Source organism: Varanus komodoensis, unplaced genomic scaffold (genome assembly GCF_004798865.1).
Source record: "Varanus komodoensis strain SLA01 unplaced genomic scaffold, ASM479886v1 scaffold24, whole genome shotgun sequence".
NCBI classification, from domain to species: Eukaryota; Metazoa; Chordata; class Lepidosauria; order Squamata; family Varanidae; genus Varanus; species Varanus komodoensis.
Window position 1 is genome coordinate 4,274,599 of NW_025335641.1, and position 22,593 is coordinate 4,297,191.

The following is a 22,593-nucleotide window of genomic DNA, read 5'->3' on the forward strand; positions in this document are numbered from 1 at the left end:
CCTACCTCACAGGGTGGTTGTTGTGGGGATAAGATGGAGGGGAGAGATGATGTAAGCTGCCTTGAGCCCTTTGTAGGAAAAAGGCAGGATATAAATAAAAAATAAAGAAATATTGACAATCTTCACAGTCTCCTTTTTTAAGGCAAGCATCTAGCTGGCAGGGTTACAAGAGCCTAGGAAATGTACAGCACCGTGAAGAAGTCATGCAGTGGGCTTTACAGTGGAAATGTAACAGCCCCTATTTCATTTTCATGATTACTGACCTCAAAACACAAGTTTCATGTTCTCTCATCTCTTTATCCAAGTATCTGTCATTTTGGCTGACCTTGCAAAAACTGAAAACAAAGTAAGGTCACCATCCCCTCTCTTCTTCCAAGTGCCTCACCAATATTTCACCTAGAGAAAGTTAAGTGGGGCACAGGTGCTATTTGTGTGTTACTGGCAAAGGCTCTCGGGATATCTCTGTGCAGCTCCATCCAGGCAAGTTCCTTTGCGAGTCTTTCTGGGTCTAGATCAGGAAAGGAGGGCAGGAAATTTTGTCACAAAGGTGCTCACTAGCTAGGCAGCCGATTTTTTCAACTCTGGAGAGGAGGTGGAGCTGGAAATGGTTCTGCGAGTACAAAGATGCTTTCCACCAACCTCTGAAGCTTCAGCACCAAAAGAAACCCTGATCATATGTCATGCTTGCCAGAGTGCTGTGGCACAGTTGCTGTGGCAAGAAAAATGCAGGAGTCTGCTTGCTCATATAGGTCTTGAAAAGGACCTTGGTAAGATAGTCGTTTGGGAAAGCAGCTAAGAAATACACTTTAAAAGTAATAGCTTTACTCTACCACATACCACTGGTAACACATGAGGGCAAAGGCTTGCTGCTTTCATGTCCCGTTTGTAGGTGTTCCACAGGCTATAGCTGTTAGTGGAAACAAGATAGGTAGATCCTTGGTCTAAGCTTGCAAAGGTACATAAGAACACAAAAAATGAATCTGGAGGTACCATATACTCATCAGACTAGTTGCTATTGATAACCTTTTCTTCCATGGACTTGTTTAACCCCCTTTTAAAACCATTCAACTTGGTAAGCATCACTACATCTTACAGGAATTAATTCCACAGTTTAACTATGTACTGTTTGAAGAAGTGCTTCCTTTTATATACACCCTGGATCCCCAACTCATCAGCTTCAGCAGATGACACCAGGTTTTAGTGTTATGAGAAAGCAAGGAAAATACATCACCATCATGTCACTCTCTACATGCATTTTTCCAAGCTAAGCATCCCAGACGTTGTTACTTTCCCAATAAGAGAGTTGCTTTTGATTTTTTCCAACTCTATAGCATTTTTGGGTGCAGATCAGAAATGTACGCAGTATTCCAAGTGTGGCTGCACCATAATTATATTTAAATATGTTACTATACTGCCCAACAGCCAAATTGCCCAAAATGCCCAAATTGCTCTCTGGGCAATTTACAACAATCCATAAATACAATATGAAAACAGACAACAAGAGCATTATAAAAGGTTATAATTCAAAACTGAAAACTAAATTTAAAACAAATGTTCAGCCTCGAGAAAAGAAGACTGAGAGGGGACATGATATCCCTCTATAAGTACCTCAAAGGCTGTCACAAAGAGGAAGGTCAGGATCTCTTCTAGCTGATGTCAGAGTGTAGGACACAGAATAATCAATTCAAGTAGTGACGACCCCGATTCAGGCTAGACATAAGGAAAGGCTTCCTCACTGTCAGAGCAATCCAACAGTGCTCTGGAACCAGCTGCCTAGAGAGGTGGTGGGCTCTCCCACACTAGAGACATTCAAAAAGAAACTGGACAGCCATTCAAGTGGGATAACTTGGTGTCCTGCAACAGCAGCAGGTTGGACCCGATGGCCTTCATGACCCCTTCCAACTCTACTACTCTATGATTTTATGAAACGTAAAAAGCTGCAATAGCTTATACAAGTTAAACCAAAATATCTGTTTAAGCAGCTAACAAAACCCCAGTATAATAGTAAACCAGTTAAATGCCTTGTGGTAGAGAACCATCTGAACCTGGCACCAGAAAGATTAAAGGCTGCATTAAAATATTAAAATATATTGATATTAAAATATATTAAAATTTGTATACTGAAATACTAGCAGTTTTATTTTAAATGCCTCTTCTACTTAGGCCTAATATGTACTTGGCCTTTTTCATAGTAGCTGGACATTTGGGTTGATATTTGTATCACAACCCCAACAACTCTTTCTTGATCAGCTCAGGCCCCATCAGAGTATAAGTCAAGTTTGTCTTCCCTTGTATTCTCATTACTGCACATACTAGAAAGCAAAGTTTGACCACACAAATAAAAACAGCTGCAGCAGCTCAAATTCAGAGGCAAGAACACAAGGGACCTTCTACTTTTAAAACTGCTGTAATTCAAATGATGTTCCTTAAAATGCTCCGTCCTACAGGAAATTCCACTCTTGAGATTTGTTGTCATCCAAAAGGAAGGAAGGCAGCAAAACAAGAATTTTCCATTAAAAGGAATCTAGGAATGTTTTATCCAACTGAGTGAAAGCTTTATTCTAAACTAAACTGTATCAGACCAGTCAAGATATCCCAAGGAAGCTGCTTCAATGCAGCTATACCAGAGATAGGACTTACTGTAGATTGTGGAACCTGAAAACAGACATAGGGTTGCATCCTAAAGGACCAATTCCACCCCCCCCCCCCAGCTTGCAGTTAAGACAGTGATACCAGGATAAAGAAGCTAAAAATTGCCACGTTTGAATAGTATTCATAACAATTACTTTCAGGACTTGCTTATGCAATATAATATCAAAAGGCTCCACCTTGTTCCATAAATATTAAAAATGTTAATTTCAAAGTGATATTCCAGATGTTTCATGCATGTATTCACTTACAAGTCAAGTTTGTTACCTGTTATCACATTTATATCTGGGTACTGGGTTTCACAGAGAATAACCGCTTTGCTATCCTTCTCAAATGCCTCTCGGAGCTCTTTCTTGACAGCTGCTGATCCACATAAACGGTACAGGCCTACAACCTAGAAGTAAAACATAACCTTACCATATGGCCCCAGTTTGCCATGAAAAGAGGAATAAGAATGTATCATATATCAAACTATTTTAAATATTCCCAGCACTAAGATATCCATGCAAAATTCCAAAAGAAATTGGAATCACTGGCTAGCAGAAACATGCTGAGAGGTGTAGGGTTTTTTCTGTACTAACACGCATAGGATTGCACCCTAATGAAATTCACAATCAATGAATGGTTTTGTGTTCGTAGTTTCATAGCAGTGGTACAATTTATCTTATGGGACTTTTCAGAGAGCAATTTCCTTTGTAGCTAGATCTTCTACAGCCAATTCAGATGTGGGGAAAATACACAGCAAGAAAGATGTAGCCACCTTCAGCATTTTAATGGAAAGATTGGTATATATGTAAACAATAACAACAACAAAATGTGTTGGTATGGAGCTATTACTTTTCTGGCTGTACCGTTGTAATGGACCTTTGGGCTGCTATTTGGATGGGTGAGGAAAAGCATCATTCCCAATGTACAGCTTGTAAGCATTAGGTGCTAAAGGTACTAGACACTCAAAGAACTCTGTCTGGAAACATCCTATTACAACATTAAAGTTTAATCAGAACCACAGAAGAAGTTGTCTGGTCTACACAGAACCTGAAATTCAGTTTTACATTTTCTCTAACAAGGGTGAGAAACAGATCAGTGTTTGATCTGCAGTTAAAACTAAGGTGTCTGCTTTAGTTATTTCCTTTAAATGACAAAGAATCTCGTAGCACCTTGAAGACCAACAACATTATTATGTCACAAGCTTTTGTGGACTACAGCCCACTTCACCAGATGCAATAAAGACACTTTTGTTATTTTTTCCGCAGCAGAATAACATGGTTGCTCCTCTGGAAACTGCTATATTAAGTGTTTTTGATGCTCTTTATGGCTAATTTCCTTAACTGTTGTGGGTAAAGCAGGAATATATTCGCAGTCATTATAGGTACCTGCAAACAAGTTGAAGTAGAGAACTATTATGGTATTTGTTCCTAACTGTTCTCAAGGCTCAATCTAAGATGTTGGTTATCGCTTGTAAAAGTTCTAAGGGCCACAGTAGATGCATTACCATTCATACAACAAGGAATAGTGTGAATAACACGTTCAGGTTTTTAAAATTAACAGCAGGTGAGGGGATTCAATCTAGATCAAGATCTTGGTGAGGTAGAAGACTTTGATACACACAGTCCACTCCAGTGTGTGTTATTCATCTTGGAAGTAAAACCACCATTTCCACCAATGAAGTTTTCCTTCCCACACAAACAGCAGGCACAATCGTCCAAATTTAATAGGGACCACATTGGGGGGCAAAGAATCAAAGCCTGCTAAATCACCACACAAAGGTCCTGAACTGATTGGGCTCCCTATACCTGCTGTTATTTCCATAACAGCATCATGTCTAATTAGTTTCTGATGTCAATGTTTTCACATATCTTGGGGTCTTTCTTTATCCCAAAGTCTGCACAAATACATCTTCTCAAAAGGTCTATTTCTGCTTAGGATTACAAAGATATACAGAGAAGCTGGCTGAAGAATGTCTTTCCTGAAAGATCCACTTAGGTTTGAGCCCAAACAGTTTCTGGAATCTGCCTAAGACTTTTTCAAAAATCAGTCACCTCTTCATGGGATTTGAAATTTGGTATGCAAGGAGGTGAGGATTATTTTCATAAATCTAATGCACTTCATGATCTCAACATTGTTATCCACCCTGAGCTTTTCAGGTGAGCCATAAATCAAATAGGTATACACACAAATTGTCTGAAGGAATATTATTCAATAATCCCATTCTGACTGAATGATGCAACAACCAGCTATACACTCTGACTTTATCATGTAATAACTGCAATCCACACAGAAGCAACACAATATGTAAACTTGGTCTATGAAGAGCAAGATTACGTGTTGTGAAGATTCTCTCCATCACAACTGTCTGCCACTATTTCAGCTTCCACAATGAAGCCTTATAAACTAAATATTCAGTTGGATCACTTTTGTCTTGATGAGGAATAAGCAGATGACAGATTCATGAAATTGATGATGATGATGATGATGATGATGATGCTCTACCAGTCAGTCAGACACAAAATGGTAGCTCAAGAGTTGGGAGCGAATCATCTACTGTGAAATATACACTAAAATACACCCAAATCTGCATGTGAGTTACCAGAGAGACTAACACAACACTTGAAACAGGTCACCGCTCCTTTTCTATGTATGAGAAACACTGACACCAAGAGATAAGCAATTAGCATGAGAGTAGCCACAACACTGGGCTTTTTCTTGCTTTCATTAAAGTATTAGGTGATCAAAAAACCCTTGATGATCTCCTGCATGCCACACAATATTTACTAATGGATTCCAATCTACCTTCTGTCCATCCCTGGTCTAGATGGGCAACCCTCCAAAAAATATATATTTTCCACGTCCCACTGCCATATGTTAGGTTTGGCGGTCCTACACTCTATCAGAAACCTAGCAAACATGGTAGAACATGCTGATTTCTTTCACCCTTTGACCCCTTGTACCATAAAGACCATATCATGCTCCCATTGCAGTGCAAAACAGAAAGCTTGGCATCATTCTGTTACAAGGCAGTTCATGACAGCCAACTGCCCAAAGGAAGTGAAGCGATGGAGGGTATACTCAAGAAATAGGTCACATTCTTTGTAGATCAAATACATAAAACATATTATTGCCCAAAACATCAGTAATGAAATACAGAAATATCAATAAAGGCATTAAAAAAAGCTACCTGGCAGCCTCTTTTTTCAATCTCCATAATGCACTTCTTCATCAAGAGGGGCACCATCAAGCCTACGTTCTCCTTCTCAACAACTTTCCGAGCATCAACTCCAAACATTACTGGTTCTTGATCTCCATCTAGTCCATTGAGAGAGTTCTCCCACTGTTCCAGAAGGGTCAGCTTGACATAAATAAGGCCTCTGGGCTCCAGCTTTACCGCCAACTGATGAGTCTTTGTCACTCGAAAAAGAGCAGGAAGAACCACCGTACCATGGCAGCAAACCCGGTTTTTCCGTGGCATGGGCTCCCAGCTGAAGACCACTAATTTTAAATGCTGAGCATTTTCTATTTCTATGTTGAAAGTATGATCCATGTCCAAAAACGTTGTTCTGCATGTCAGCAAGGCAGTCCTTGCTTTATTCACTGAATCTACCTGAATTGCACAGAAAACATCCTTTGAGTCCATCCGTGGTGGTTTCAGATCCTCTGCACCATAGAAGTGAATGCTCATGAGTCCAGATATGTATTGGGAACATTTGGGCTGGTCAGAAAAATTGTAGTGTCGGAAAGCATCAATGTCTATTTCTGTCTTATTACCATTGCTGCTTGGAAATGCTTCCTTTCCTTTCCCAGTCCTGCTTTCAGCTGCATGTTTCCCTGATTTCGTTATAAGCTCGGGAGAGTCACCATCACTGAGGTAACCCCCTTTGCTAGAAGATTTGGAACTCCCATTGCTTTTTTTTTTGTAGCTGTGTTGCGAGGATACACTACTATCAAGATGATACCGGCTTATAACATTCCTGCTAGCAGCTGCTATGTTCCCAGAAGAGGGTAAAGATGCATGGCCTATACTCTGGCAACTGGGTTTAACCAGTGAAGAATTATCTGAACTATTATGGCTTGAATTTCCTTTGACGCTCAGCTTCCTGCTGAGCTCTGGCAATTTTTTCATTTTAATGGAAAGTTTCCTTACTGTTCTTGGGGATTTTATTTTATCTGGGAAAGACCAGTTTATCGAACCAACCTTTTTCAAAGGGGTTGGACTTGGAGGAGAACATTCTACCATTCCTGTCTCAGCTTTGCTTGTAGACAAGATTCCAGATCCTTCAAAAAAAGAGAAGAAAGGAACATGTTTTAAGAACTCTATGTTAAAAGTAAAACTTTGAAATGAGAAGCAATCTTTTTTTCATGTTCTGAGAAAGTGTTTAGAAAGATGCTGAGCACTGGCTGCACCCCCCACCCCCCGCACACACACAACCTGTGTACTAGGTACATTTGTTCTAACCAGAAACCTGTCCCATTGTTTCCTTAGGAAACTGCACAAAAGAGAAAAGAAGCAACCACAGTTTAGGAACAATTAACCCATCCCTGAAACTCATGTTCAATTCTGTCCATATTGTCTTCTCACACATGTTAATTTAACTTCTTTCAGAAAAGGAGACCACTGAATACAACTGTTCTACCTGAGCAAGTCCTTTGAAAACAGATTTCTGTGCTGTGCCTGCATGCCTAAGTTTTGGAAAAGAAAGGAAAATGAAGAAGACCAGTTTTGCTTTAGCACCTGTATCTTTTAACAGCTGAGCAGACACAGCTGGCCTTTTACCATCCTTTCAAAGGAGGCCTAGAATGGTATTTCACAGTAATTTGCCTGCTTCCATTTTTCACTGGCAAGCAACCATGTGCAACTCTGTTTATTCCGCCAGGATGGAGGTGGAATGCATTGGGAATTTATTCTTCTCAATGCTTCCAACACATCTCATCTCTTCAAGCCCCCAAATACTTCCTTCCTCACTTGCATAATCCCCCTTATGTATCTCATGAATAATTGTTTGTTCTTAGATGATAACCACCTAGGCGGTAAGACAGGCTCCAGTCGATTCAGCTAAGTGTCACCAGCTTGTATGATTACCCACAATAAGTTTTTAAAAACCTCATTAACAGAAGGGAGCGAATGGAAGGCATGAATGAAAAGACTTGTTCACAAAGGCTGTATTTGGGCATCACAATAAACCATGGCTTACTGCAGCAGAATAAGTGTAAGCAATCTTTGAGCTCAAATGAGTCCTCTCTTCTCTTTTTCCAAAGTGTTCAAAAGGAGGATGTTAGCAGCTTTCACTTCCCTTTCTAATTAACCACAGTTTATCATTACATCTGAACCCTAAACTACAGCTAATCTTATCTATATATTGGTGAAATAAGCCATAATCCAGAATTTGCTGAATTTGAATGGAATAATAGACTGTGGTTAATTGAAAACAGAAGCAAAAGTTATGATGCTTAACATGCGCCTTGGGGAGCTCAACCCATGAACTGAGTTATGAACCCTCATTACTGCAACCATGCTTTGGAAGAATGTCTGAGCTGAGCCAGAGATGCTAGTTGTATTCTTACCTTCTCTGAGGGAGAGCAGGGCCCTGAACCACAATTTATAGTTACACCATAAACAGGTTACTGAGGCAGCTTCTGAAGGGAAGAACATGCTCTTATAAAGCTCGTTCTCCAGAGCTCCCAGGTAGTGCTCATCAAGGCCCTGAGTGCTACAGAAGAGTTTGGGACTAATCCTGCAACTGCCATGGTGGTTGCTCTGGTGCTTAACTAGCAGATGAAGCTCTGAAGATGCCTACATCTGACACTAGTTAGCAATTAATAATCCATAAAGTGAACCCATTATTTCTTGCTGGGCTGTGAACTGTGGTTTGTCATTTTGGCTGGGTTTGGACAACACAATAAGCCATGTTTCATCACCATTTATCAACAACCCACCCTCAACCCAGTCAGAGAGTACATGTTGTTAAGTTACAGAGAATCCTTCCAGTATCACTATGGCAGTCCAAGAGTTTCAGCAGACTCTACACTACCAAACCAACAAAATTATTTACTAACAAATGACTATATCTGCAATTTCTGCAAAAGCCATATTTTAAAAAGAATAAAGTTGATATTCTAACAACATTAGAATTGCCCAACAATCTATTCACATACAAGCCGACACAGACAAAATATTCCATGAAACTACCTGGGCAGCATAAGGTGGCACGTTCTTAGCAAAATGGGCTATGCAAGAGGCAGGTAAAAAGCCTCCAGAGGCCACAATGAACCATAAAGCCATCACTTGCCCAGCTCCAACAAAGACACTCGGAAAGCAGTCCTATTAGCCTGAGTAGCAAAATGTTCAAACAGAATAAACATCTTAAGCAACACTGCAAAAACATTATTAAATATCTATACTTGTCATGCTGTATATTTTAAGGACACTATGTTGGGAATATCAACCTGCATTCGAGCCATTGTGTTGGTTAGAATACTGGACTTGGGACCTAGGAGAGCCTGGTTCTAGTCCCCACTTGGCCATGAAGCTCACTGGATGGCTTTGGGTCAGCCACTCAATCTTAGCCTAACTTACCACATGGCGTTTTGCCACGAGGATAAATGGAGTTCAGAGGGACTATGTAAGCTGCCTTGAGTTTCTCACAAGAGGAAAAAAGTAGGAATATGACGCTATATGGTAAGAACAACATTCACAAGACTAATCCCACCTGATTCTACAACATCATGCAGATAATTCAATTTTCTTGCCACTCTTCAGTTTAGAAACGGAAGCCCAAAAAGTTAACATTCATCAGCATTCTTCAGGATCTATGTATTGCATTTTTATTAACTGGTGGCAGGATAACTCACTTTCTAGATACGAATTCTCAAGGCGACTTCATTTAAAAAAAAAAAAAAGTTTATGGAGACAATACTGCACAAAGTCTGTTTTCAAGAAGCCTCAGTGAATTTTCTTGTTTCACCCAGTTGCTACGTTTCTATTGAAGCTGTTTCCTTACATGGAATAGACTATTTCTAGCACGCCTGCTGTGCTTTTCTGGCAAGCAGCTCATAAGAAATGTGGTATTTGATAAAACCGGACAAAGACTTCCCTTGTACTGCAAATCACAGCATCATCCCACTGGTGAGCTGCTCTGAGGCATTCTATAGTCCTCAGTGCCATGCTTTAGCCTGGTAACATTAATCTTCCTTTTCTATCAGAAGCCTCTGGCAAAGGCTTAGACTAGTGAGCCAAGTTATTAAAAACTTTCCTCAGCTTCATTACAACTGAGATTCTTGACACTATGCATCTAATTTCTGGTGGCTTCAGCACTTTTTTCTGATGTGCCAGAATGGGAAAACAAAAGGAAGCTGGAATCCTTCATGGCAGGACCCATTTATAACATAGGCAGATGGTAAAGATGTCTCTGATGCTAAACTATCTAAGTTGGTTGTACCTTTCCTTGTATCAGTGGTGAGAAGGTTCATGCTTCAAACTGGGATACTGGGAGTGCATCATATTTCTTAATGCTTATGTTCATATTGAAGCTTTCTTCTCTGTATTTAAAGAATGATCATTACTCTTTTATCATGCATGCAGGCACACAGGCACAGAAAGAGAGAGAAAGAAAGACTGAGAAGCTGCTGAATTATCTGGCTGACTTTTATTTTATTTATTTTGATCCAATGTTTTCTTTGCCTTTGAACTACAGAGTTCTTCCTTTTTCAACCTTGCCATCTCTGTACTTCTTTGTATGAATTAAAAGCTAATTAAGAACAGCATTTATGTGTGTAGGCAGGGGAGGTGAAATTATGATAAATTATATGGGAACAAGTGTAACTTTAAAAGACGTCAACACAAACACAAGCATTTCCCCTATGAGTCATAAACTATGTGGCTGTTCTGAGTTGATCCAGGAAATCTGCTTGCAGCATGAATGCAGTTTTGAACACAGTACATTGAACATCATATAACAAATGTGCAAACTGCAGCATCTGTACCAGGGCTTCATAGCACTTACTCAATAGAAACCTATTCATTTCAAAAAGAGGTCTTATCTACTAGGGCTTTAAATAGTCGAACATTCTCTGTGAATAAAAGTGGCATGCAAGTACAAAATTAACAGGCAGGTTCTGTTTATATTCATGGTGGAACCTAGATTTAAGCACAGGTTAGTTTAATTCTGTCATTAGCATTCTGTTATTATTTACCATTTTGGATTGATAGATCTTACAAAAATCTCTCTGAAGGAAGAATATATTGGGTTAAGAACCACCTGTTTAACTGGTAGTACAATTTTTGCATTGATTTCTTTTGGCTATTGTTGTTTAGAAAAACTGATTTTGCAATACCCTATTTACCATTTATTTTTGTTTGGTTTCTGCAGAATACTGCCCCATATTCACAAGAGAATTAGGAAGCAAGGAAAAAGATATTAAGCAATAATGTCACTAGGTTAAATGGAAGCACCACTGTAGTCTTGTGGTTGCCCATCTCTCATTTGTTTCAGTGCTACTTTTGCCCACTTTTATATATTCACAAGGAAAAGTAAACATAAGTCAGTTTTGATGGCTTTTACCTTTATAAATACATATGTAAGGTACTCAGGCGCGAGAGGGAGGGAGCGAGCGAGGGAGTGAAGGCTTTGTGTGTTTTGTTAGAATTCAGTTTGGCACTGAGAAGTCTAAAAGCTTTCATAGAAGGTACTACCATTACAGAAAAAAATACACCAGATTTTCCACTATCTCCAACAACTGCCCAGGTGTTATCTGTATTTGAAATTTTGCACAGCTTTTGTGATAAGTTAATTGCATGCATGCATGCTTAAGAACAGTCACAATTTTCATACTTGATACCCAACAAGCATCACACATAGGACTAATGGTACTTTTAAAATTCAGAACTGCTTTTCTCCAGGCAAGCTGCATTGGCTAAATCAAAGCCCATTTATTCCAGTGAGGCAACCCAAATTACATTAGCACATACACAACTCTTCCAAAAGAAAGACTAACTCAAATTAACTTCAGAGCTCAATACCCACAGTCTTCAACAGGCTTTCCCTTGTGATACTAGACTGATTGGTTTGAACCAAACACTGTATATAAATTTTGCTCAACAAATAGAAGCTTAAAACAATTTTCTGTTTCTAAGGGAAATATTTAAGCTGGTGGACTGAACCTCTGAATCTTGAAGCTTCCCCATCTGGCTAGCTAAGGCCGTTTCCTAATGCCTGCCTCTTAGCTACCCTATTGAGAGCTTTCAGTTATCTGGAGCTCAGTTCTCAATGGATGCCTGCAAGGCAGAGACACTGCCTCAAGGCACCTGGAGGAGCATTTCAGCATGTTGTATGTGAGAAACAGTGGGGTGGCTCCATCTATTTTGGTCTCGATCCTTGAGCCAATAATGGTTCCTTGCCCCTGCTAAACATAAACCTTCTATTTGTCCTTCCATCTAGAAGCCTTAAAAACCCAAGAGCTATAATTCTTAGATAAAAAGGAACACATTAAGATGAAATCAGGAAGCAATTTATCCAAATATGGAATTTCTGACTTCAGGAAGGAAAACAAGTGCTGTTCCTTTGGTTCCTCACACCCACCAACTAAATATACTACTTTCCCTAATTTGTTGTTGCGGAAGTTTTAGGGATGCTAGATATAATTCTGTAAACATTCTGTCCAAAAGCCTCAGCAGCATACACTATAGTTAAGGTTAAAATAGCAATCCAATAAAGAAACATGCTTATTTTGAGAAGACTTGCAGTTGCCTAAAAGTGGTTTTCCTCCAGGATATACAGTTGTTACATTCTTATCATAAGACAAGCCTCCTGCTTAATTCTGGAATGATTAAAACAAGCACCCACAGCAGGGCATCATACAGGGAGCTGTGAGCTAAGAAAGTGAAACAGTGAAATTGAGGTTACTTGGAATCATGAAGAGTACTAAGCCTCATGACACCTGCTGAGAACACTCATGACACCCTTCTGTGATCGGAGAGGTCAAGGCTTGCTTTCCAGTGGCCCTTCAGGAGCAGGGCTGGGTTTACATATGGGCTAATCTAGCCTCTTGCTAATTTAAAATAATAATAATAATAATAATTTCATTTGTAATGATAAAAATCAGGAGGGGTACCTAGGTGAAATATCATTTCCTAAACTGAAAAGGATAATGAATGATCTATGGTCAACAATGTCCCAAGACTGGTTGTCTGATCTAAGCATTTTCTGCACAGAAAATGATAAACTGCAATTATTTTAATGATATAATTATGTTTGCACACAAAAATGCTCAAAAGAAACTGTTCTGATTTTGTATATAGTGTAATGTTATAACATAGCTATGATTCTTCAAGTAATGTTCTGTGCGAACATCTTCATTAATTCCATACTTTTGTAAACTTTAAGTTTATTAAACATATTAAAAGTTATGTTTAAATGTATAAACAATCTTTTTATCAATGCTAAAATTTTAGCAATGTTCTACTTTCATTTTATGAAAGTTTTGTTCCTCATGCTCAGATGCTATTAAGTTTGGGCCTCCCAAGGTCTCCTAGCCCAGGACTTCTTATTGCTTTAATCCAGGATGGTTACATGGATAGATTTAAAAATATACAGAGCTGGAATAGAAAGTCTCCTCTTCTTTAGAGAGAAGTCAGTGTGTTATTTGCCAGTGTTTTTAAGAGTCAAGGGGAGGAGGCATCAATAGAACTGAATGAAAAATGGACTAAGCATGACTGACATGCCACATCCCTCTGTGGAATTCACCCTTTCCGCAATGTTTAGCAAAACTTATCCTGTAATCTATCATCACAGTGTATGTCGTCTTGTTCTATCAGCAACACTGTTCCCGACCTGGTGATCTCTAGAGGTTTGGGAATACAACCCCCATCAGCCCAATCAGCTGATAGTCAAGGATGGGGAATGTTGTAGCCCAAAGCATCTGGACAGCACCAGGTTGGAGAAGGCTGGCCAATGAGGCAGGGAAGGGGCAGGAAATGGTATCAGGATGTGGTGTAGCTTTACTTGCATCCTGCAGAGTGGAAGAACTGGACAAGAGATGCTATTTCTGGTGGCAGCCTGAAGTTCTGTCTTCACTAGAAGAAGACTAGCAACGAACAACACACTTAGTATGAGTGAGAATTTGGTGAAAGAAGGTGAAAGACACAATGGAATGCATATTTACTAACTCAGTGCCAGCCATGGTGAATAGCCTACTGTCAATATATAGCTAAGAAGAGGGGTCTTCTGGATAATACAGCAAACAAGTCTTTTGTGATATTATGAAATGAGGTAAGCGGGATTGCAAAAATATTTCAGATTAACAGACACACAACACACTAATTTTACAGAGGCAGATACCCAGTTTAACCAGCCCTGCATGTTATCTCTTCTCCATAAACATTTGGAATACTGCAAAGTTAAAAACAAACGAACAACCCTCCCCCCCCCCACAAAGTATTCACTACAATTCATGAGTACATATAAACATGGCTTCATCATAGCTAGTGAAAATTCTAGCTTATGCTACACATTCATATGGAACACATTTGCCCTGCTCTTTATATGGTAATTTTGTCTGGAGGAGCTGTCATTTCGGCTTTGACTGAAATTAACTGTAGACACCTTAACAGGATTAAAAGAATCCCTAAGTACTCTTTAGCAATAAAGCCAATTACTTAACAGCAGGGAGTCTCTTCATCAATTAATGCAGTCAATGTGATTGCTATTCAGTGTGCATGGGACACACAGAGGAAAGCTGCATTTAAAATAGCTTCATTAACTCAGGACAACAAGGAAAGTGTAAGATAAATTCACAATCAATTCTGCCAGGGTTCATTATAGGCACACAGTCAAGGTCTAAACTCAATTTAGTTCAGCATCACATTTTCCTTTATGATATGAAAGTCTTGATTTAATTTTCGCTGCAAATTTAGTATAACACAAGATCTCTGTATAATAAGAACTTATACATGCATTAAAATATTAATCTATGACATACAATACAAAATGCATGCAGTTTTCGTACAACCATTATGCCACCTCAGCTGACAAATAAAAGCTTTTCTTAGCTAAATAGCAGAAACCATGAAAAGATTAGCATTCCACAGGAAAAGCATGGTAGTACTCTTACTAACAAACAAATAACATTTCCAAGTCCTTGCAAAAAAAACCTTAAGTTAGTTTTCCCCCATCCAAACAAGTGAAAAACTCTGAAACTGCAATTCTGTACCTATTTCTTTTCATGTAATCCCCATGAACATTTGATTTACTTCTGTGTAAACATGTTGCAACCATGCTGTAAGTAGCTAAAGCCAATTTAGAACTTCCCTAATATGTCCAGTGTACCCTACTGTCAGCTCTATTAAGAAATATGTTCAATATATAGCAATGCGCAATTGGTATGCTATAGATTGTACTCAGTACTGGACAAAGAATAACATACTGTCAGTGTTTTCAAGACAAAAATCAATGGTTAACTTCATACAGTAGCAGGCCACATTCAAGCATGACTAAAAATAGAATACTTCAGCAAAAGCAATTTGGAAAAACTACCAGAGATTTTTCTAGGAGCAAATCAAAGTATCAACAGCTTCTTGTCTTTCCTTCTTTTTTTCACGAGGAAACAGAGGAAACGAATGAAATTTGTCATTTGACAAATGACAGAAACAGAGGAGACAGAATGAAATTTTCAGACAACTATACTTGAATACAAAATTATTAAAATTAAAAATTAAAATCAGTAAAGGGGATTATTGTTACTGATAGTGTGACTGCTATATACATCATCATCATCATCATCATCAATTCGATTGCTATACCACCTAGCAGCCAATGCTCCCTGGGCTGTGTACAAAATCAATAACAATTTAAAATATAAATAACAGTAAAATCATCATAAAATATCACTGAAAATTTGAAACCTAATTTTAACAAAATAAACAGCTAAGATGGGTCTATAAAGCTTAACCTCCTAAAAAAACTGACAATACCTGTGTGCCCAACAAGTGTTCTTTCAAGCTATAAAATGCCTGGGCACAGAGAACACTCGGCCTGGTGCCGAAAGGATGGCAATGTTGGAATCAGGTCAGTCTCAGTGCAGAAGTCATTCATCAAGCGAGGGTCTTGTTGCCACCACCCAAGCCTTCTCTTAGCATGGCAGTCAGAGAAAAATACCAGGTATTAACCCTAGTGCAGGAAGATTGCAGTTGGCAGAGGAGTTCCATTATCTACTGTGGGCCTAAGCCATGCAGGGCTGTATTGGTTAAAACCAGCACCTGAAATCAGGCAATGTACAGCAGCCTGTGCAAGCAGGCCAGAACTGGTGTTATGTGCTCAGACCTTTTGGTTCCTGTTATAAATCTGGCTGCCACATTTTGCACAAGCTGTGGCTTCTGAACTACATTACTTTATATTTGCTCATATGTGCCATTTAACAGCAAGATAAACTAGTCCAGTGTGATTTAGTTCACTGGGCTTGGAATGCAGAGACATGGCTTAAAAACCTCATTCAACTGTGAAGTGCACTGAAGTATCCTGAGCAAATCTCAAATCAACCTCACCTACCTGACAGTGAGTATAACAAAGAGAAAATGCTGTAAGTCTGCTTAAATCACCACCATGGGGTCTAAGCATTCTATTCTCAAGTGTTCAGATAAATATTAATAAATATTAATACAGATACACACAGTACTTCAAGCCATAAACTCATCTAACCTGTATTACTGAATCTTTTCTCCAGATTTATTGGGATTCTGTGTCTAATTTTCTGTTGAAGATGTAATTTAGAGCTGTAGAATAGGATTATTCTAGATTCTTGCTATAGATTATTCCATAGGGTTAGGAATATCTGAATATGTAATGCTCAAATATGCTCAAATTTGGAAAAGCCACAAATAGAAATAAAAATTAAGCTTACAGTTGGATTTTCACCTTACCAGTAGTCCCTCTCAGATGGGTATAATTATCATTTGGTGCTTCTGTACATTCCTTGCACACATATCATCATCTGAATTTCACATGTTTCCATGTTTAAATATGGCTTTGCCAGTCCCAATGTTATCTTGGCTCTCTCTTCTTAGATTCATAGAATAGTAGAGTTGGAAGAGGACATTAAGGTCATCAAGTCTAATCTCCTGCTCAGTGCAAAACTCCAAGTTGAAGCCTCTTGGAAAGATGGATGTCAAGCTGCCTTCTGAATGCCTCCAGTGCTGGAGAGCCCATGACCTCCCTATGTAATTGGTTCCACTGACAACTACTCAAACAGGCAGGATGTTTTTCCTGATGTCTAGCCAGAATCTGGCTTCCTGCCACTTGAACCCATTATTCCATGTCCTGCACTCTGGGAATGTTACATACTGGAACAATTGTCAGAATATAAATGTGACATCAGAACCTTTTACTAAGAACCTAGGATGAGTCCTTAGAGAAAGCCTGCAGTCCTATATCCACAAGTAAGTAAAGTCCACTGCTTACTGGTTTGCATGCTGAAGGTTCCAGATTCAATCTCCAAAATCATCAGGTAGGGCTGGAAAAAAATCTCTTTACTATTGACAGTTCTGGCCTAGATTGACCAAGGGTCTGATGCTTCTAAGTAAGCCTCATTAACTCATTCTTTAGGATTCTGCTGTTAGAGTATCAAGTACTATTAGCACATTAGCAGCACTAATTCAGATTTCTATTTAAATACTCCAAATAATGTGAAATGAGATGTAGCCAAACCCACAATTGTCAGTGTTCCTGTATAGACGGATCAAAGCTTTTGTAGGCTCTAAGAAATGGAAGGAACATAAAGGTAGGCATAATGTTGTTAGATTGCTGAGCCCAATTTAGCAGCACACATACTGAATACAATCTACATATATTTTTCCTTGCTAACATTATGCTTTTGGGGAAAAAAATTTATGCAAATTTGCAGTGTAAGCTGATTGGCTGTTATCACATCACCTTTAAAAATTCTTAGCCCAGTGCAGTTTTGAACTTTAACAAATATTTTAATTAATAATTAATCTTCTTAACAGATGAACAGATACATTCATGAACAGATACATTCATATGCAGGCCTTAAAAGGTAAAACAAGCGAGCAGCCAACCTGAAGCAAAAGGAACCAGTTCGGACTCACAGATGCATTAGTGCTTGATCTGCTAATAAATTTGTCTGCAAAAGGAAGTCACACTCCCCCACAGCTGTGAGATGTGTGGCAAGAACTCATGTCTGAATTGCAGTGTTAAAAGTCCTACTGCATTCAATGTGACTTACTCCCAGGCAAATGGTAATGTACTGGTACCATCATCTCGTTTCTAGGATTCATGCCGTCAGTTCTGTCGCTTACATAGCCAAACACACAAAAAAGAGCTTGGCAAGCTTGGGGAAACCCCAAGATTTGCAAAAATACCAGACCTATTACTGTTGTGGTTATTTATTTCATTTCTATACCACCCCATGGCCAAAGCTCTCTGTGCCATTTCAGTGCAAGAGACCCCAAACAGTCCACTAAGGACTAAGCATGCTCCATGGTCACAGAACGCTGACTGCTGTGGACAGGGTGCAAAATTGTGGAAAGAAGAGGGGTGCAGTACAGCGTCACAGGGCAGGGTATGCGTGACTGTCAAACAGCAGATGGGAGCACTCTGTGCTGCAAGATTTTTTTTGGAGGTCCCACATGTTATTGTCTGTTTTTACCATAATGTGATGAACCTAAACACAGTTACTTAAAAGTTGAAGCTGACAGAATAAAGATGCACAGATCATGTTGGCTAAATGGAGTTATATGTCACAGTACGTATACATAAATGCTTGTGTGAGTCATTTGCACATAGAACAAGATATGAATTGATTCCTAAACAGATCTGAACATTTAAAGCATGTTTGACAGCAATGTTAAAAGCAGTAATTACAAGCATCAATGTAGGCTGAATGCTTATACTCCTCTTACCTCCCAGAGCACTTTTTAATGCAGAACTGTCCTCCACCGCAGACCCAGTCAGAATACTGCATCCAGGCTTTGGCTGTGGCACTTGAGAGTGTTCCATGAAATGAACACAATTTACTTGATTAAATTCCCTCAGCTGAGCATTTCCAGCACTGTCTGTAAAGTGTAGAAGGCCCTCATTATCCCCTATGGTTTTAACCACATCACTTCCAGAGGACACCTTAAAATTCATGGCCTGTGAGTCTGAATGATCAACATTACTGCTTATAAAACAAGGGAAGTCAGGATCATCATCTTCAGGGATAGGATTGTACCATATTTCTCCTTCATCATCTGCATCATTATCATCACCAAAATCTAAAGTACATTTTTGCATCACCAATGGGTTCATCCCATTCACAGCAGCATGTACAGAACGGACTCTTCTTTTGGGGCTCTCATGCCCTATAAGTGTGGAAGAAGTCTGAGTCATCTTTGGCTCAAGCAAAGGACTGGGAGTTTTCAGTACCTGGTGGCCTTCCCCTGATTTTTTTTTACCAGAGTTTCCTTTCTCCAAATTAGGTACTCTTGGAGAACTTTGATGCAACCAGTTCCGCTTCTTTGACACTGTGATGCTGGTAATCCGAGGCCTGCACTCTGCTCCTTCAATGGATTTAAATGTCTTGAGTTCTCTTCTGCTTACAGAGGGTATGTAAACATTTTCAATCAGATCTGTAAAAAAGTTGGAGGAGAGCATTAAAGCATTCAGATTTCAAGTATGCATAAACAGAATCAACTTTATATTTAATGCTTTTTAAAAAATGACATACAAGCTTGTTCACAGCTTGTTTAAGCCATGGGTTATAGGGGCTACATGCAGGTTTCTGAGGGGATGCATTGCTTCAAACCACATCTGCTTTGAATTAGCTTAAATCAACTATCTAGAAACAAATCTATGGATTGTTGTTGGGTTAAAACTCTGGATAGTTTGACCTTCAATAATCCAGAGTTCTATGTTTGTAACTTACATCAACCAGCCCTGGAACATGGTATACCTGGGTTCTTCTTGCAAAGCAGGAGGCAGAGACCTAATTGATTTATGGGTCAAACAGCCATTAATTGGTGTTATGTGTGAAGCAAGTCAATAAGTCACACTGCAATTGGATTTCAGCCATCGCATCCACAATAGTCCAGTTGCAAAACAGAAGATCATACATATCCTGCATTTCCAATATGACAATATGTACTGTGCATAAATACTGAATGGGACAGATATACTGACCAAATATACCAGATAAGGGTTTATTGTCTTTTTCTGAAAAATATACTGCTGGCTCATGAGATTGTACCACCTGGTTTATCTTATTTCTTGAATCATGTGGGTACATAACAAACTTTTTTTCTGCCAGTGTTATCACACCAACACCTGCCTGTAGCAAGATAATCTGGACAACAGGCTTATCTGAACAGGCTATACTGCCTTGAAAACAATATTTATGAAGGGAATTTTCTAAAGACAGTATGCTGAGATGCACATACACAGAACTTAAATTTTTTTTCACAAAATTTTATCCACATATCTAATAATAATAATAATGGTTGGTCTTCAAATGCCACTGAAGTCACTGAAATACTGAATGGGACAGATATGCTTCCCAGGAGGCTCCAATGGTTATTCTGTAACCAGTGCAGTTTTGCCATGTAGTATCATGAAAATGTGAGTTCTCAGTATGGCACCTATCCACTCCCCCATGCATGGTTCAAGAAGCAGAAACTGTGGTAAGTTTCAAACACCTTCTGTTTACCTAGGCTTGAAACTGACTGTGACACTGCTAACTATTTTATATTTCTCCTGGATTCACGTATATTAAATATTTTTATTTAAGTATTCACCATTTTATATTGCATGCATATTATCACATGTGTATTTTAAAGCAATCTATCTACAGATTTTTATAATAATTGGCATGTATGTATTATAAATAAAAATAAATTAAATTATGTAGACATTGAATAGGACAGGCTACAGACATCTTAGAGGTTTACTCCTCTGCATGTCTACTCACTTGTTCAACTGATTTCAGTGGTACATGTGCCAAGCGCATGCAAGATTATAACACAACACATTTCCCTATGCTAAGTATGTTTACTCCAGAAGTCTGCCTTACTGTATCCAATGGGGCTTATTCCCAGGTAAGAGTATGCGTACGAAAGCAGCCTTAGTTTCTCAAAGAAAGTCAAATTCAGATCAGGTTGGAAACTGCCATGGAAACTTGAATCAGCAGTTTGTGGCTTCAGTTTGGATGTTTTTTAATGAAATGCATGCAGTTATTGCTGAACGGACTATGTACCCAGCACAGCTTAGCAATGTACTTCTGTGCCATTTCAAGCTTTAAAATAGTTGCCATTGAATTGCTGAACATGCAGAGTGATTTTTTTAATGGGGTGAGAAAACAAAATGACCAGAGTCGCATGATGCATCTGTCTAGAAAGCCTAAAAAGACTTACTGTTTCACACACTTAAGCTGAAAATCCAGCTCTCAGGAATTCTCTTACTTGATTTACTTGTTTTCTCTCTTTTTATCAACAAACTACATAGCTGATATATGCTATATAGTTCAATAAACACCATTTCACTAATGTAGTTTTCATGTAACGTCAAGACAGACCAGGGCTTTGGACAGCAGCATAGGGAGAGAGATGAGAGATAAGGAAAAGCTACATACTTGGATAGTGAACTATTCAAATCAGATGCACTGAGAGTAGTAAAAGTCTTGACACAACTACAAACGAAATTAGGGTCATGTCTGAACTTGTATCACATTCCAAGTATACAGGAACTGCAAAAAGAGAATCTAACCCCCCACCCCAACTTATCACACATTGCTTACATCTCTTGATAAATGTTTATTCAGTGAGCATGCAATTTTGTGAGCTATCATGACCCACCAAGAGACAAGATTCTTAGTGTGGCTTTCATCCTTCTGGAAGAGGAATCTTCACAGCAAATGCTTAAACATCAGATCCATCTAAGATGCATTTTTAAGAAACATACTCCTCCTGTTTCCATAAAGCAAACATACTGACACATCCATCTAAAACAAACAAAACACTTCAAAAATGGCTTTGTTTGCTAAGCAAATAAATAAGGGTGAAGGAAGCTGATGCAATTATACTGTAGAATTATTTCGTGTGTAACATCTTGCTCCAGAGGTTGTCATGCTGAGAAAAGAACTGTTTGAATTAACTAAAACTAGATGTGAATCCTGCCCTGGCTCACTGGATTTTCATTATCACAAGCAGTGCTATTCAAAGGAGGGTAGGATGGTTACTTCCAGTGCTATTTCAAACCAGATGGGATTATTTCTCATGAGTACTTGTCTTTCTGGCCAGTTTACTGATTATAATTGTAGTTGCTTAGTATGTAGAAGCAACTGAATGGTCCTGTGCACAAGGCAGACATGTTAAAAGGCACGGATCCCTTTGCTTCACAGTGGGGAAAGGGGCAAAAGAAGGCAGTTCAAATTTGCCTTTTGCAAGTAACACTGCTATAGTTATTGTGATGGTGGGTGTATATGTATATATGTGTATAACCCCAACCATAGCAGTAACTGTAGTTAGTGCACACTATTTTATAATTTAATCTTGAATTTATATAACAACAGAACTTTGGATCTTTGTATGGCCCCTTGTTGTTGTTAGTCGAGAAGTTGTGTCTGACCCATCGTGACCCCATGGACAACATTCCTCCAGGCCTTCCTGTCCTCCACCATCCCCCGGAGTCCACTTAAGCTCACGCCAACATGGCCCTTTGTAGCCCTTGCCAAAACCTGAAAATTGACCCCTGAATTAGTTTCTTAGGAGTTTTGGGAGAGAGAGTTCTGATTCTACACATAAACGTCAGTATAGTTTTTAAGTCTATGCATGTGTTGTTTTCCTCTTACTGGCAAGATTGGACAGCACCTATCAGATTCTTAGGAATGTTCTGAACCCTGATCTTGCTTCCATTAAGATTCTGATCCTATACAATCTGCTTGAATATGCTCATGACCAATATCCCGCTAGAA

General features: G+C 39.0%; 1 protein-coding gene across 1 annotated transcript in view; it reads right to left on the reverse strand.

Annotated features, from left to right (window-relative positions):
- The window catches only part of SYDE2 (synapse defective Rho GTPase homolog 2), a 44,892-nt gene that overhangs the window by 16,236 nt on the left and 6,063 nt on the right, over positions 1-22,593 (reverse strand). The window contains exons 2-4 of the mRNA XM_044432607.1: positions 18,551-19,258; positions 5,825-6,918; positions 2,917-3,043 (exon numbers count right to left, since the gene is read on the reverse strand). Coding sequence (XP_044288542.1) covers positions 2,917-3,043; positions 5,825-6,918; positions 18,551-19,258 — 1,929 coding nt within the window. The remainder of the gene's footprint in view (positions 1-2,916; positions 3,044-5,824; positions 6,919-18,550; positions 19,259-22,593) is intronic.